Source organism: Polyodon spathula, chromosome 39, assembly GCF_017654505.1.
Source record: "Polyodon spathula isolate WHYD16114869_AA chromosome 39, ASM1765450v1, whole genome shotgun sequence".
NCBI classification, from domain to species: Eukaryota; Metazoa; Chordata; class Actinopteri; order Acipenseriformes; family Polyodontidae; genus Polyodon; species Polyodon spathula.
The window spans coordinates 1,117,389-1,133,360 of record NC_054572.1 but is presented as its reverse complement, the minus strand read 5'-3'; the positions used below and the strand labels follow the sequence as shown (position 1 = coordinate 1,133,360).

Below are 15,972 nucleotides of genomic sequence, written 5' to 3'. Positions count from 1 at the left end.
GCTGAATGAATAACCACTGGGTAAATAAACACGGTGCTTGTTATTAACCAAGCCTCTGGGTAAACAGACAGTTGTTTTCTCAGGAACAGCAGTGCCTGGACAGGTTCCCTTAAAGGGGTAACAACAAGCTTGTTGTTCGCCAATCCCTATTTCTTCTTCTTTTCTAGTCCTTCTCTATGCTTTGTTGTTACTTTTGGAGGTGAAGCTGCTTTTGTTTTCTGACAATTCCGTAAGTTCACTTCCTGTGTTAGTCAACTTTGGCGTTAGCTGATTTTTAAAGTTCTCTGCGACAATAAAATGCACAGAAATGGGGCCAAAGTAATATATAGAAAATACAGTGACTCTTATTTTAGCACAGAAAAATATAAGGATGCCAACATAAAGACCATAGGGAATAACTACTTTAAGGTAATGGGGGCAGCATTAGCTGACTTTTAATAGCACCAGTGTATGAACAGATATGAAATAAATCAGACAACCAAAATGTGAGGTTCAAGTCCTCAAGGATGAGGGAAGCATTAGCTTTACTGTCAATGCGAGACAGGTAAAGGGATTGTAAACCCGCCTAGCCTCGTTGAGTTTCAATCGAAAGCTGTGCAAGCCGGCAGTACCGCTGTGACTCCCTCGTGATTGCTTATCCTGCTCGCTGTCCGTGCAGGACATGGTATTTCAGCGTCCAGCACCATTCCAACAGCAATCCATAAATAAAAGCGCCAGTCAGGCATGACTGCAGCAACACCTTCAGAAAGCTGCAGAATTCAGCAGGTCGCAGCGGCTCTACAGCCAGGTGTTTAAGCTGGATTTTTATTAGAAGCGTTTCCCCCAAGAAAGCGCCTTATTCCTTTTAAAAAAAAAAAAAAAAAAAAAAAAAAAGAAAAAGAAAAATACCAAAAAATATATACGATTTAACAACTTAAAACAAAAAACAAAACCATTTTTTCCAGACAAAAGTGTGTGTGTGTGTGTGTGTGTATGTGTATGTATATATATATATATATATATATATATATATATATATATATATATATATATATATATATATATATATATGTGTGTGTGTGTGTGTGTGTGTGTGTGTGTGTGTGTGTGTGTGTGTGTGTGTGTGTGTGTGTGTATATACACACACTATTAACCTAGAAATGGAGCGCTTGATTTGAAAATCTGACCTAGACAATTTTCCCTCTTAGGCTTGTAATCCACAGTAATTAACCCTAGACATTTCTTTTTGCATTCCAGCTGCAAGAATACTACAAGAAGCAACAGGAACAGCTGCATCTCCAGCTCCTTACACACCAGCAGCAGCAGCAGCAGCAACAAGCAGGCAAACAGGCCAAAGAGGTGAGACTCTGTCACACTCTGAGGGTCCTCAAGACCTGGGGGGTCCTTCTTGTGCTTCCAGGTACCTGCTCAGAGGAATCACTCCAGTGGTCTCTCTGCAATCAGATCATGCGATCTACAACACCTGCAGTTACTTCCCAGGTTTGTGTCTGAGTGTCAAAGAACCTGAATTAACATAAAAAAAACACAATCAAGTCTCTCTCCCAAACTCCTGGACAGTCGGCAGAACCATCAGGGACTGTGGAATAAACGGTGGCAAAGGCAGAATATTTGTTTCTAAACGCACACTAAATCAGCACAGGTTTTTATTAATTTTTATTGATGTCTATTTAGTATTTCCAATTCACAAGTCTCCTAAGTGTTAAGCCCTCTTGAAAACTCTATTCCTGTCTGTGTGGGTATTTTAATCATCAATCAAAATGCAACGTCAGGCTTTTTTTTTTTTTTTTAGATCGCACCAAGTCGGATTTGCCTAACAGGATGGCAAAGAAAGCACCAAATTATGATATTTAGTGCATTTAGAACCTGTGTGGTTTTTTTTTTTTTTTGCAGTAGGCCCCTCCCATGGACAAAGGAAACAAACACCCACAACTGACATTTTGTGTTTTTAAAGATCCAAAAATGAAAGCCTTGTTTGACAAAAGAAGATTTTGAACAAAAGGTTTATGTTGACAGAAATATGTACCTCCCAAAATTTCGGAATGCTTCAAGTGTCTTTTAAAATGATTCAGAGTAACTTGTTTTTCTAGCAGCCTCATATTTAGTTTTATTAGTTTCAGGTCGGACAGCATACTTGTGATTTTAACATGGGGAACAAATGTGTTAAGTGAACTTGAGGGAGGGGTGAAATAACCAATTAATGTTCAAAGTTGTTTGCATACAGAAGTTCAAAAGGGGCAGAGAAAAAAAAAAAAACTGCCATCCACACCTAAACAAACCAAATTTAAGTCGCAAAATTTAAATACCTGTGCCGCAATTTTAAAATCTGAATATAGAAATTGTACTTTTAATTAAAATTCACAAGCTAATATTTTCTACCTTGTAATATTAAACTGAATATATACGGCTGTCTGCTTGGGACAATGCTGAATTTGGAAGGCCTACGAGGATCATCTGCCTGCAAAAAAAAAAAAAAAAAAAAAAAAAAAAAAACATGGAAAGTTTCTGCCTTATCCAGAGGAGCTGCAGTTTGGGAATGCGTGTTTGTTTCCGCAGTGAATGAAGAGTTTGAAAGGAATTCATCTCGTAGCGAGTGCCGGGCAGCTATGAGAGATCTCGTTCTTGTCAAAGCAGCAGGTCCACCGACATGTTGTGAGTCAGTTTTTGAAGCAAAAGCATGAAGAGTATTATCTTGTAAGGGGAGGAAAAAAGTTTTTAATAGTAGAATAGGCTAAACCACTGCAGATAAACTGTTGCAATTGAGGTTGTAAATCAGTTCCAGTTCGTTTTGACCTAGACAGGTTTTAGCAGTCTAATGCGACGTGCAGTCTCAGCAAACTCTTATATCCTTATAACCCTGACATTTTCATGGAGAGAAAAAAAAAAAAAAAAACATTGCTAACCTTACCTCTTGGCCCCTGGAGCTTTTGAGACATTTTCTCTTAAATATTTGTGCAGGTGAAGAGCACGATTTTAAAGAGCAAGGAATCAAGAACAATTAATAGAAGAGGTTATTGCTGTAGTGCTGGAATATATCAGCAGTCCCTAGTGGAAACACCATGCACAGACTGCTAGAATCTTTCGGGAAAGTGGTCTGTGGTTTAATTGATGATCTCACAGTCTAGAGATAGAAAGCCGTACTGCATATAATGAATGTCTGGCTGCACTTTTTAGTTTGTTAAAATGTTTTACCAATGAAGCTGTACTTTCAGATGAGTTTTTAACAGTGTTTCAGTAAGTTATTCATGCAAATAATGATTGGAATTGTGCAGAGTACTTCCCTGGAATTGGACATATTTAAGAAAAAAAAGCTTTATCTCCAGTCTTTTTTTTATCAACTTCTATTTTATGGAAAGTGGAAGATTGCATATTTTAGTTATATATACAAAAAAAAAGGTTAGAGTGCCTAAGAGAGTTGTTTTTTTACTCATTTAAAAAAAAAAAAAAAGCCTAATAGGGAACTGCATTGACACCTACGTGACATCAATTAAACAATCATTATTAAGAACATTGAAAAACTAAGTGAACAGATAATACAAAACGGTAAACCACATCAACTAAAGGCTGGGTGCACGATTTCCAGAGTTTGCGAATTAAACTCCAGCATGACTTCTTGAAGCACCCAGAATGGAGTGTGAGGTTACATTATGTTCCAGCACTTCTGTAGGCTTTCCTAAGCCCTGGGGGGTGAAGGCTGTGACAGTGGTTGGCTAAATGAAAGCTATTCAAGCAGAGCATGTGCTATGATTCCTGAGCATGTAAAATGTTCAGCGGTCACTTGCTGCTGGAAGAGGCTGGCTCAGGCCCGGGTTTCAAATGCTGACTAGCACCTGCTCGGGGAAACCCTGAGAAAGGTACATGTTAAGCTGCAGACTTACAACACATCTATGAACTACAAGGGGGTTCCTGTGTTAATAAAGCGACACAGCTGGCCCATGTTGTTTAGAATGCTTGTGTTTCTGGCTACACTAACAGCACAGGTTTCCGCGCTTTTAGGATAGAGCAAATAACCAAAACATTTTCAAGCAAGTAAGTGGTGGACGTTTTTAATGCAATGATACATTTTTTTTTTTTTTTTTTGTTAGTTTCTTTAAGAAACTGTTGGAGAAGTGTTTTCTTATATAGAATAAATGAAATTAAATGGAGGGCCCTTTTCGCTAGGCATCTATCTGTTAGTCAACAAAATAAAAGACAAACCCCCCCCCCCCCCCCCCCCCCCAAAAAAAAAACGGCCGCATGCATTGTTAATGTGCAGTTTTGCGCTTTTTCCAACGTGATGTTTAAAATGCCAGCTTGATGCTTCAACTCTCGAGTCGCCCAGGAGTCAGATTAATGAAGTGCTTCTGTCAGTCCGCAGTGGCATGCTGAAACTCTGTTTGATGTGCTCATAAATCAATCTGACAGGCCTGTTACTTCGCTAGCTTTAGCCACTCAACTGCATCTAATGTAAACAGAACGCAGACACAATGTGTTAAAGAACTTGAACCGTGTCACAGGGGGGAAGAGAGAGAGAGAGAGAGTGTGTGAGAGAGAGTGCCTCGGATACTGCAGTGCATTCTCCTGGGGGGGTAAAAGAAGAGCCATTGTTATCCTAATAATATTACATTTCTTGTTAAATATCGAATTGTATTTGCCGTGATTTATCTGTTGCTGCTTCTGCTTAGATGATTTCTAAATAGTCCAGGAAAAAACATGCTTCTGAAAAGACTCCTCGCTTTTTTGTACACAGTGCAACACTTGTGTGCTCCCTAACCTCACTTCACTTTTAATGTGGTTTAAGATGTCCTAGGAATTCAATATGCCTTCCCTAGACACTAAAAAGTCAATTTTTTTTTCTTCTTTTTTTTAAATCTTATCTAGGTTTTTAATTTTATGCTTCCACATCTATGTAGCTTATACAGGAGCACTGCAATGCCAGCACAGTAAATTCAGCACAAGTGGAACACATCAAGATAATATTACTGCAGTAGACGCACAAAATAAATCGACTGTCAATTCTATAATACAATTATCAATGCTACCTACTGGATCATTGTAGGATTTCTAGAGAGTTTAAACTCAGCCCTGCTTTTTTTGTACAAAACCAAAAAAATAGACTTCAATCTCTAAAAGCATAAACTGCTATCACACCATCGTCTGTTACCCTGCAACCAACTTTGGTAAATGTAGCCCCAGTTTTCTCAATAGCAGCCCGGGGGGGGAGGGGGGGTGTGCTACTGCAATTCTATGATCACGGTCATGATTAGCATGCTGTTGTATTTCACTGTTAATGGTGGTGTTGTGATCATGATGAGGAGGGTTATTCGTAAAGGAGATGACGATAATTATATTATTTAGCCCCGTTTGGTAGAAAGCCGGGCTCGTCTCGTCAACAACCGACTTGTTTCCCACCAGCCCATAACAAGAGATTAATGTAAGAGATGCACTTTCTCCGAGACGCACGGGATGTACTGACAGACGGACGCCGCTCTGCGTAGCTGGGCTGTCTCATAGGAAGTGACCTCTAACCTATCCTCCCTGTCTTTTGAAGAGGCTGCTGATGAGATTGAGAAGCCAAAATCTTTTCTCTCTTTTGTTGTGTGTGTGTGTGTTTTTTTTTCTTATCTCCTTGAAGATAAGGCCCATATTTCGTTGTGGAACATCAAAGAAAAATGCCAGGAAGCCTCTTTTTTTTTTAAGTGAAAGTATACCCAGGAAAAGGAACATTTATCAAACTAACATTTTTGGATGTTATCACCAAATGCCATATAAAACCAGTACCAGTCACCTCCTGTGTATATTCCCCATATTGGTTACCTCTGAAGGAGGATTGATTTTTCAGCCTCTCTGGTCTTACCCTGTAAATGGGTAGCTGGCTTCCGTTCTCATGCAAAACTGCAAGTCTCCAAACATGTCGAACGTTTGTGATCAGAAGAGCATCAATTTGTAAACAACAATTAGACAAAAAAGTGTAACAGGTGACACTTGTGTAATGTGCGGTTGCAGATTGGACTGCAGACTGCAGATGGATGTGTTTACTTCCCAGTTTGACATGGGAACGTGATGAGAATGAGTTTTAGGCTGATTTAATGGTACAGGTGGAAGCGTGTGAGAGAGAATTTACACAAAAGCGTTCTTTTTGGTACTTACGCAATGGCGCAAATCTCTACTTTTATATTGGTACCTTTTTTATTTAAGTTTTATCTTTCTGAAATTTCCGTGGGGACCGTTAATTTTTATTTTACAGCGATGGATGTAATGAATGGATAAAAACCCTGGCATGGATTTCATAAACTGTAGAGAAACGGAGGGGGGCTGGGGGTCTCTCAGCTGCCTGCAGATCTGTACCGGTAATGTAATAATGCATCAAACAATGTAATCAGCAGTCCTGGAACGCTGTTTATACAGAGCCAGCAGGAGTCGAGTAAATTCATTATGTGACTGTGTTTAGTGGCTTTGGGATCCACTTCTGAAATCAAAAGATCACAGTGGTTGCGACATGCTACCTTTTTGTATAGTGTGATCTCAGATATACTAAATGCAGTATATACAGTTCCTTGGATATTGGCTAATAAGAACCGAAGACAAAATAAAGCTATAAGTTAAACTGTGATCAAAGTCTGAATTGTACTGAGGTTGTGATTGGGTGGCAACACTAGAAGGTTAGCTGAAGTTGGGCTTTCTAAATAAGTATGCACTAGTTTGTTCAACTATAATACAGATACAAGCAGGCAGTGCCACAAGGTGCAAACAAACACAATAGGTACTGGAGGGAAAAAGGTCAGTTGTGACCAAGACGGACTAACATTTAGTGTTGAAATCGAGATAAGGGGCTCATTGAGCAAGGCTGAGGCTGGGTAAAGGTCAGTGCAAGCTTGTTTGAATGTAAAGGGTTGCACCACGTGTATGTTACTGCGTGGTATTCCACCCTTTTTAGATGAGTCTATTTTAGAGTTTGACTGTGAATATATGTAGAATGTTTAATAGTAATTATTATGGTGCATCAGTTGGTTCAAGTGCCACATGGATACAGTCACTGTAGGCGGCACCACAGATAAGGCTCAGTTGGCAGGCACATTTTGCTATTGCAATGCCTCAGAAGGAAGAGGCTTTCCTGAAGGAATTCAAGGCTGTGCTGTGCGCAGAGTGTCTCCTTGAGTGTTCTCCAGTATCACAGTGTTGTGTCTCTTTCTGTCCACAGCAGCAGCTGGGGAATAAACAGTTGGCGTTCCAGCAGCAGCTGATCCAGATGCAGCAGCTGCAGCAGCAGCACCTCCTGAACCTGCAGAGGCAAGGCCTGGTGAGCCTGCAGCCCAGCCAGGGTGCCGTGCCTATGCAGAGCCTGCAGCAAGGTAACCCCAGGGTCCAAGTGACAAGTGTGCTCTCTGTGAAGGGAAAGATATATCATTTGGGTGCAAGAAAGAGCGAGCGTATACTCCTAACCCTCACTATTGAGAAGGGTTTCGCAAATTGATTTCATTAATCAAAATGAGCTTTAAAAAAAGGAAACAGTCCTTAACTAAACATTCCTTAAAACTGTCCCTAAGGTTTGCTGAATGGGACCTGTTTTTAAGATCCCAAATTGGAATGCTTTTCGTGACACCAACATGAGAACACAATTGTCACTGTAATTTTGTTCTACCATTGGTATCACACCTTTACTACAGCACAGTTTAGAAAAGAGCATCTGTACAGGGTGTCTTGAGAATTTAAAGCTGCTGCTGAAGGCTGTAAAAACCCATCGTCAATAAACTGTACTGCAATGATATCACCACAGGCACAGATGTAAGTCTTGGTCCCTTCTGTTCGCACTTTATCAAGTCTTTTCCTCATTCAGGGCCCGTGTTTCACTACCAGGTTCCCTGATTGGCCAGGGCTCTTGGGGTGAGAACATTAGCTTTTACGTGTTCAGGTGATGACACTGCCCCAAAACCAACAGTCTGCTATCATCCTAATCTGGTGGGATCTGCTTGTTTCCCCTCTCGCGAAAACCACAGCCATGTTCACCCAGCCACATGTGAAGCTTGTAAACTTAATCGGGTCGTAAAAAGATAAAAGGGACCGTTGATTGTTGGTTTTGTGGAAGGCAGTCATTTGGATAATAGGTAAAGTATGCAGTGAAATTCTCTGAGACAGGGGTGAATGGATGGGAATAAACCGGTCTGAAAATGCAGAAGTGCTTTCTAAACTTTTGGAATGTGCTTTTAGGTATTTTCTTGCATCCATTTGTTTTGCTTTGTCTTCTCACATAATTTCTAAGCAATAAAGAATTAATGAAGCTTTACATTAAACACATTGCAAAACAGTATATTGACTGTGTGACAATTCTAGTTAATTTCCCTGTCTGACTTTATTGAAGGACAGTGAATTATTAATTGGTCACTGTGCAAGATTGACATTGGTTTTAATGTATTGTGATGATGACAAAAGAGAATAACTTCAAAAATGGACAGCTGTTAAAACAATGCAGTTTTCTTCCCTCTTCTTATTATGTTGCAAGGTTTCGGGGGAAAGCAAATATGGAAAGATAATGTAATGTGGAGTCACAGATTTAGGAATGTAGTTTTGTAAGCCAGCTGTAAACTTTTTTTTTTTCCTTTGGCATCCTTACTGTGTGATTATGTCATAGTTTCAGAGGTCTGAAGAACAATAAACTTGGGTCTCTTACAATCCTGAGTAAATCCTGGGATAAGCAGTCTCTATAAAAGAAGTGTTCCATTATGACAAACCAGCCAACCAGTGCGTTTTTTCTGTCTAGTCATACTTGCTGGGCCTTGCTTCATCCCAATGGTGGGGTGGGGTGGGGTCATTCGTTTTAATACACAAATCTGTACTGGTCAGCGTCAAGCTGTGCTTGTTTATCTGTAAAAATATGCAGAGTAAGTCAGAGGGTTTATGACATGTTGCGTTTGTCTTGTTTGCAAAATATTTAAAGGACCTCCGTTCAAAATGAAAAGGCCAGTATCTCTAGTGAAAGGCCACGTGCCAGTAGATAAAGTGCAGCCCTACACTCGCAAGATATTTAAGACTCTTCCTCTCCCATGATGACAAGTGCAGTAAAGTGCGAAATCGTGAGTAACAAACTTGGGGTCCTTGCTAACCAGCAAAAGGGGCCCCTGAGGTTTAGAAAGTTCCTTGAATTAAACTGCAGGCAAAATGAATTGTGGAGAATGCTCAGTTATAACACTTCCTTAATTCTCTTTTTCTGTATTATTCTCAGAGGGTTTAAATACAAGTGGAGATACAGACATTGATTTTACCCACCCAGTTTTTTTTTTTTTTTTTTTTTTTGGGGGGGGGTTACACGAGAATGCAGAGAGACGGTCCACACACAATACTTGGGTTGCTGTTTGGGGTTGCTGCCATTCTCGAAGGGCAGAATCAGTGACATTACAATCTATGAGTTTGCCTCCGCATAGGCAGATAGCAAGACTGGGGGATTTCCAGCAGTCCTCAGAATGATTAAGAAAAGTTTGGATTACAAAAGAAGTTTTGGGAAATGCTGCTTTTTGTGTTGTATTTTTTTTTTTTTAATCCATTGACCACCCACCCACCCATTCAGCGATTCTATCCCACAAGTTAAGTGAGAAGGACCTCAAGCATTTTAGTTTTGAGATATCATACCAATGTTAACGTTATTTTCATGGTTTATTATCTCATGATTTTTTTATGCCAACTGGCATTTGTTCAAGCAAAGGGATGATCGGGAGATAAGATTGATTTCCTCTAACAGATGTTAATCAGATATCTGATACCTCTGTCAAAGAGTTATAGTAAACAACTTATCTTGCTTTCTGTTTCTTTCAATCCCATTCTTTCTTTAAGTACTGTTGGGTTGTCACTAAAAAGGTGTTTACAGTTATTGTTATAGTCAAGCTGTAGACCAAACAAAGCATAACAATACAGATCATTTAGTGACAGCTACCTTTTCTGCTGTGTACACTGCTAACCATTTCTGCACGTATGTATGTCATTTGATTATAAAGTGTGAGATTGCAGAAAGGTCAGGAATGTGATTGCATGTTCATTTTGCATGCAGGGTATTTCAACAAGGGTATTTTTCCCCTAGTGTTTCTCTCTTGATCACCTCTTGCTATGCTTGGTTTTTGCAGCAATGTGCCCTGCAGACCTCCAGCAGCTCTGGAAAGATGTAGCCGGCATGCAGAACCAAGAAGACAACATGAAGCATGAAGGTCTAGACCTGACAACCAACAGTTCAAACTCTACCTCTTACTCGGCCTCCAAGGTCTCACCTCAAATAACCCATCACTCTTTGCCAAATGGACAGAACTCTGTTCACACTCCAAAGAGAGAGAGGTAATGAAGGGTATTATTTTTATTATTATATCTACAATTTATACAGTCAAATCTGTAAAAAAAAAAAAAAAAAAAAAAAAAAAAAAATTGTGGAAACAGGCAGCGTGTTTTTACCAGAGGTCTTGAACTTGCCTTTACATTTTTTGGGTGTCAAATCAGATTAAACATTAATAATTGTATTAACAACCAGCCAAGGAGAGCGTGATGAGCACATTTATTGGACTAAGTGTTCAGGAGCTTATTTCAGTCTTAAAACATGTTGTAGTGAAGCCTGGGGGGAAAGAGTTGTTCTGTCAGTAAGGGCTGCCAGGCAGTTTGGAACTTGAGATCCGCATAAGATCCACTGAGCACTTATGGGTGGGGGGGTAAATCGCTGATCTTACATGAAAAGTCCCAGCATGCACCTGCTTTTTCTGCATGTGTAGTCTTTTTCCTAGCAGTAAACAAAGGGGTCTGTGTTTATTACTCTAGCTGTTTTGTCAAAGCTGACACTGTGCATGTAGGCCTGCGTTCCGCTGGAGCAGGTGTTGCAATGCATTGTAAAGGGGTGGGGGTGCTGCCAGAGGCTGCTGTGAAGTCGGGAAGAGTCAGGATCGTTAGCCGCAATGTAGTCATGGATTCTTTCCATTTCCAAGAGCAAGAGTCTTTGACTGGATCTCCTCCTTCATGAAGGCTGAACCTGCAGACGAGTACCGAACACCACACTTGAAAAGCGGTTACCAACAAAACACTCAGTGAGTAAATAATAATAATAATAAAATGTAAAAAATGTTGCACCTCATTTCTTTTGGCTATGTATTTATTTATTATACAAATAAATACTGTATAAAAAAGGGGAGGAATACAAATGGCATGATACGAAATGGTTCTTAAAGCCAAACGGCTGTTGTCTGTTTAACATGTGCCAAGTCAAGAAGATGTCTGGATTTGAACTTCGCTCAAGCTTTTGGTGCGTCCTTGTTTGTGTGGATTGTCTGCGGCTAGCCATCATTTGCAGCACTTGGGGAGAAGAATACTTGCTCCTAACCTGAAGTACGGTCTTGAAGTTGATACCTACCGCTGTGATGAAGCTGACATACGTTTTGACTTTCGATGAGCAGAAATAAATCGCATTGGAGAAGGAGGGTTAACTTTGGGAATGTTCCTCGTTGTGGGTCTGGATGTCAACATGTATCTGATGTTCAGGATAGGAAGATCCAAGTCCTCCCTTTGCCTTTTTTTGATGTAGCTCCTTGTGTTTAGTGTTAAGAACTAACAGAATGAACACACTTGTTGAAGTGTTCCATAGGTTATTTAATTCAACGATGAGACAACGCCTGGGTGAGCGTTTGCAGTAAAAGTAAACTCCTAACAAAAGAAATACAGAGAAACAGTGATTTGACTTGAATCCATGTTGCCAGACGACAACAAAAGCTTGGCACACACTGTACTCGCCTCTGAAAGAATGGAGTGTCACATGAATCATCTCCACTCAGTTCTACCTTTCCAAAGCCAATTTTCACTTGTCCTTTTGTGCAAAAATAGGAGAGTTCACTTTCCAAAGAAGGGCACAAAGTGTCTCTACTCCACAAGAAAAGCCTGGGTTAATGTTATTGTTCTCTTTTAATATACAGTTGAAAACCCAGGTTCTGCTTCACCAGACAGTAACTACAGATTTTTCTATTTATGCCTAATTATTGATGCTCTGATATAGTTTGATATCACCTTTACTAATATGATGTTATCGTAAATATTCTGTAACCTACAGTAGCACTTCAGTATCACTAGATGTTGGCAAGACAGACTTTGCACAGTGCTGTACCTTGCAACCCAACACACTGTTAATCCTCTGATTGCACATGCTGGCAATAAAGGTTTGTGCTGGACATTTACTGTGTGTTGTGGAATGTGATGCCAACAAGGTGGTGATTCAAGCTAGTATTACCAGGTAATGCCATTCATGTTTGACACTTGCTTCCTCATTAAATTAAACCTCCTTGTTAATTAAAACATCAGTGAAACACACCTACCTTTTAAGCTTGCAATAGCACCTGCAGTCATTCACTGCACGATGCTACTCTGTTTCTGAGGTATTCTGACTCTTATTTAGCCTTGTTGACCCACATTGCCTATCCCGATTTGCCAATCCTATCGAGTACACACTGCAAGAAATCACCTGGACTCCATAGCAGTTACTTGATTCATTGACGCTCAGCTGTGTCTAATGAACAGTAAAACCAGGAATGGATCAAGAGGCTGCTAAGCAATGGGGGGGGAATGCCCCCCCCCCCCCTCCCCCGGTGCCTCCAGCAAGCCTGCTTGTTAACGCTGTGTTTCCCGTCTCTCCTAGCTCTTCCCATGAGGAGCACACAGGCTCTCACCCTCTCTATGGACATGGAGAGTGCAAGTGGCCAGGCTGTGAAGCTCTATGTGAGGACATGGGACAGTTCATAAAGTAAGTTTCCTACTCCTACTCCTCCTTCTAGTAGCGTGGTATTAAGAGGAAAGTTTGACAAATTAATAGTAAGGTGTTCAAATGCACAATTATTCAGCCGGGACTGGCTTTGAAGTACGCTCTTTAATAATAACAGGCTGAGACTCCCATTCCGTAGCTGTTAAAGCCTTGAGCTTAATTACAGATTTCAAAGGTGCTGCAGGCATCGGGCTGGCTTTGCATTGGAGGTGTTCTCACTTACCCTGTTTATATTTCTTCCTGCTGACTTGTGGTTCGCTTTATACTCGCGTGTTGCAGCTCGGCTCCCCTGCACAGTGTCCATGTAAATGCAAATGCATTTAAGAGAGATGTGAAGCCGGCATTCAAAAGTAGAAAGAAAAAAAAAAAAAAACACCTACTTACTGGTGTGTGATTTCTAGTCTGCAGTTTTAAATGGGTTCCCCAGTTCTGCAAACTGCATTGAGTAACACTAGTGCACTCCTGGTAAGACCCTGGCTGTACTGTATATCTCTGTTCTGGAAGAGAACAAGCTGCATGGCAAATACCTGATGCTTTTGTTGCAGGTGTCTGGTATTAATTCTATATGTCTGTCAGTGACTGATTAGCTCTTCAGTCTGACAAACCCTCCCCCCCCCCCCCCCCCCCTGTCTCGCAGCGCAGTAGCAAAGGGTCAAGCAAATTGTTTTTACGCTTCATCAGTGGTTTACTTAATTAGCTCATTTACAATTAGATCTCTTTGTTTCTGGGATGCTAGCAAAGACATCAAAAGGAGCACTGCTATTTTTTTTTTTTTATGTCTGTTTGCCAGTTTGAGTCTTTAGGGACTTTGGGGTGGGGGGAGGGGAAGGAGCTAGCTTGCAGTGATAAAGGACAAAAAAACAGATCTGGGAACACAAGAGATGTAAACACACCATTGTCTTTGTGTGTTAAAATAATTAGACTTCAAAATAGACGGCTGACATGGTGGGTTGTCACATGCTGTTGACTCATGACTCATGTCTCACAGGCCAGGGCTCAAATCCTGGGGAGGGTTGCTGAATTCAAAAGCCTTTCTCTGTCTGTTCTCTCTTTTTTTTCCATGCCCTGCGTGTATTGATTTTAATCAAGATTTTGAGTTCCGTTGTCAAATCGGGGGTGTGTGTGTGGCTTTGTCCTGAGCTACCCACTGTGAGGAACCAGATAAAGTACCACTCTCTGGAAAATCCCTTCTGCTTAAAGTTACAATTGCAACAATCGAACCACCAAAAATGTGGTTCTAGCTGCTGCTTTTGAAATCGCTGTGTCATCTTCAGTTCTTCCAACAAAGGTCAAGATCAGGGGTGGCCAATCACAGCCCGGGAGGGCCATTCCACTCCACGTTTAACAGGTAAAAGGATATGGTTAACTACTTCAGGGTCTGGGTGGAGGTTTAATTGGTTCAGTGTAACAATTTAGAACAGGGTTGGAACAAAGACCAGGACTGGAGGTGCAAACTTTGGTCACCCCTGATCAGGTCTGATTAGGTCACCCCTAACCAAGCCTAGTGTGACCTATGGTTCTGATCTCCAACGAAGCTGAAATGCCTTTAACTTCCGGTGTAGCGCAAGAGATGGAAAGAAGACTCACACAGCAGTTAGGCACCCCAGCCGAGACAAACAGATGGAGAGGTCTGGACTGCTAGTGGTTAAGCTCCAGTTAAACACTGGAATAGCCGTAGTTCTCTGCTAGAGTTCCGTTTTCGTAACGAGAGATCAGGAGGAAGGGAGCGAGAAGGCAGCTTCAAGTGTTTTGTGGCCACCAGCCAGATGTCTGAGAAGAGAATGTCTTTTTAGACCATTTGAAAATGATAAAACTCTCATTCACATCCCCGTTTCTCTTTTTCTTCGCTCAAATGTTTTAATGATGTTCCATTTTCTCTGGCATGCTCCAGTACATGTGTTTGAATACTCAGGGTTATTGTTCATCTGCTGTGGTTTTGACTGTTTTTTAAATGCAATTAATCCCCACTGGGGTGAAATAAACAGAGCCTCATTGTTGGGATATGGTGGAAAAAAGTGTTGCTACTGTTTATTATAAGCTATAAAGCGTTGTGGTTTGCAGTTCTGTTGACAAAAACTATTGGGTGAGATCATTTTTTTATCATGTACTTCTGGAGAAAAAAAAGCTATCTGTTCTCCTAATTCGGCTGGGATGAGGTCATTGTTATTGTTTAAAGTTTTTGATAGTGAGTACGTCTCGACATTTTAAAGCTGCAGTTTCTTTTTGAGGGAATAAAAGGTGCGTTTGGCTAATATTTTGTCTTTTGGATTCGATCAAAAACAATTTAGTAGCATATGGTGACGGCCGTAGAGGTTAACCCTTTCAATAGTCTGGAATTCAGTGACACAGTGGTAGAAGCCACTAGTCTAGCGAAGGCTTCAGTCCTTGCAGTGGATCACTTACACACTTCTATTTCAATTGAATTTTGATAGTCTTTCGTCATGTTACTAGGGAGTCGGTGATCTGTCCCAGGGGAGCACCGGCAGGATTGATGTACAGTTAAGGTATTTAGATCGGCAGCTGTTTAGGTTATTATAGTAGATCTTACTGTGTTTAAATAACTCTATATATAGATTATAATACCTATATTTACACGCACTCTTGTTGTTTTCAGTCATCAACATAGCTTTGTGGCATTGTAGCAATCATAAGGTTAGTCTAGGAATTCGAAGTTCAAAATAAAATCATTTTTTATTGTTGTTGTAGTTATATTAGCTAGAGAACCTGTAATTTTCTCCCTAACCTTGGTTCACAACATTGCAGGGGTCTGATTTTTAAGTTGAATGCCCAATCAAGTATGTCTGATTTCTACCAAACTAAGTCTTTTATTTTCTTTAAAAAAAGAAATACAATTAAAAGGTCGTTTTATGAAGGGCAAAGCAATCACATTCTAAAAGCAAAGCTCTTTATTCTAACTACCTCACAGAGAGATTTATTTAGAAAGTATTTCTGTATCTACTTAATGTTTATGTAGTCGGATAGATTCAATTACATACAATCTTATTCGCATTAAGAGGAAAAACTGTTTATTGTTTTTCAAACAACTTAGGCTCAGACTGGTGCACTGTTGGTTTAAAAATAACAAAATAAAAAAATTAAGTCAAATGCCTTTGTGGCAGCTGCAACTTTACAGATTGCGTGTTTGACCAGGATTAACTTTCCACTGGTATTAAACTGCTGTCTGGTTGAAGTGTGTGGGTCCGGTTGGTGAGATCATTGTGATGATG

General features: G+C 40.4%; 1 protein-coding gene across 3 annotated transcripts in view; it reads left to right on the top strand.

The window, feature by feature from the left end:
* LOC121304636 (forkhead box protein P4-like) overlaps positions 1 to 15,972 on the top strand; it is a 95,359-nt gene that overhangs the window by 63,313 nt on the left and 16,074 nt on the right. For all 3 annotated transcript variants that reach the window (XM_041235876.1, XM_041235878.1, XM_041235877.1), the window contains exons 5-9: positions 1,237 to 1,338; positions 7,178 to 7,328; positions 10,089 to 10,293; positions 10,929 to 11,027; positions 12,623 to 12,727. In XM_041235876.1, coding sequence (XP_041091810.1) covers positions 1,237 to 1,338; positions 7,178 to 7,328; positions 10,089 to 10,293; positions 10,929 to 11,027; positions 12,623 to 12,727 — 662 coding nt within the window. The remainder of the gene's footprint in view (positions 1 to 1,236; positions 1,339 to 7,177; positions 7,329 to 10,088; positions 10,294 to 10,928; positions 11,028 to 12,622; positions 12,728 to 15,972) is intronic.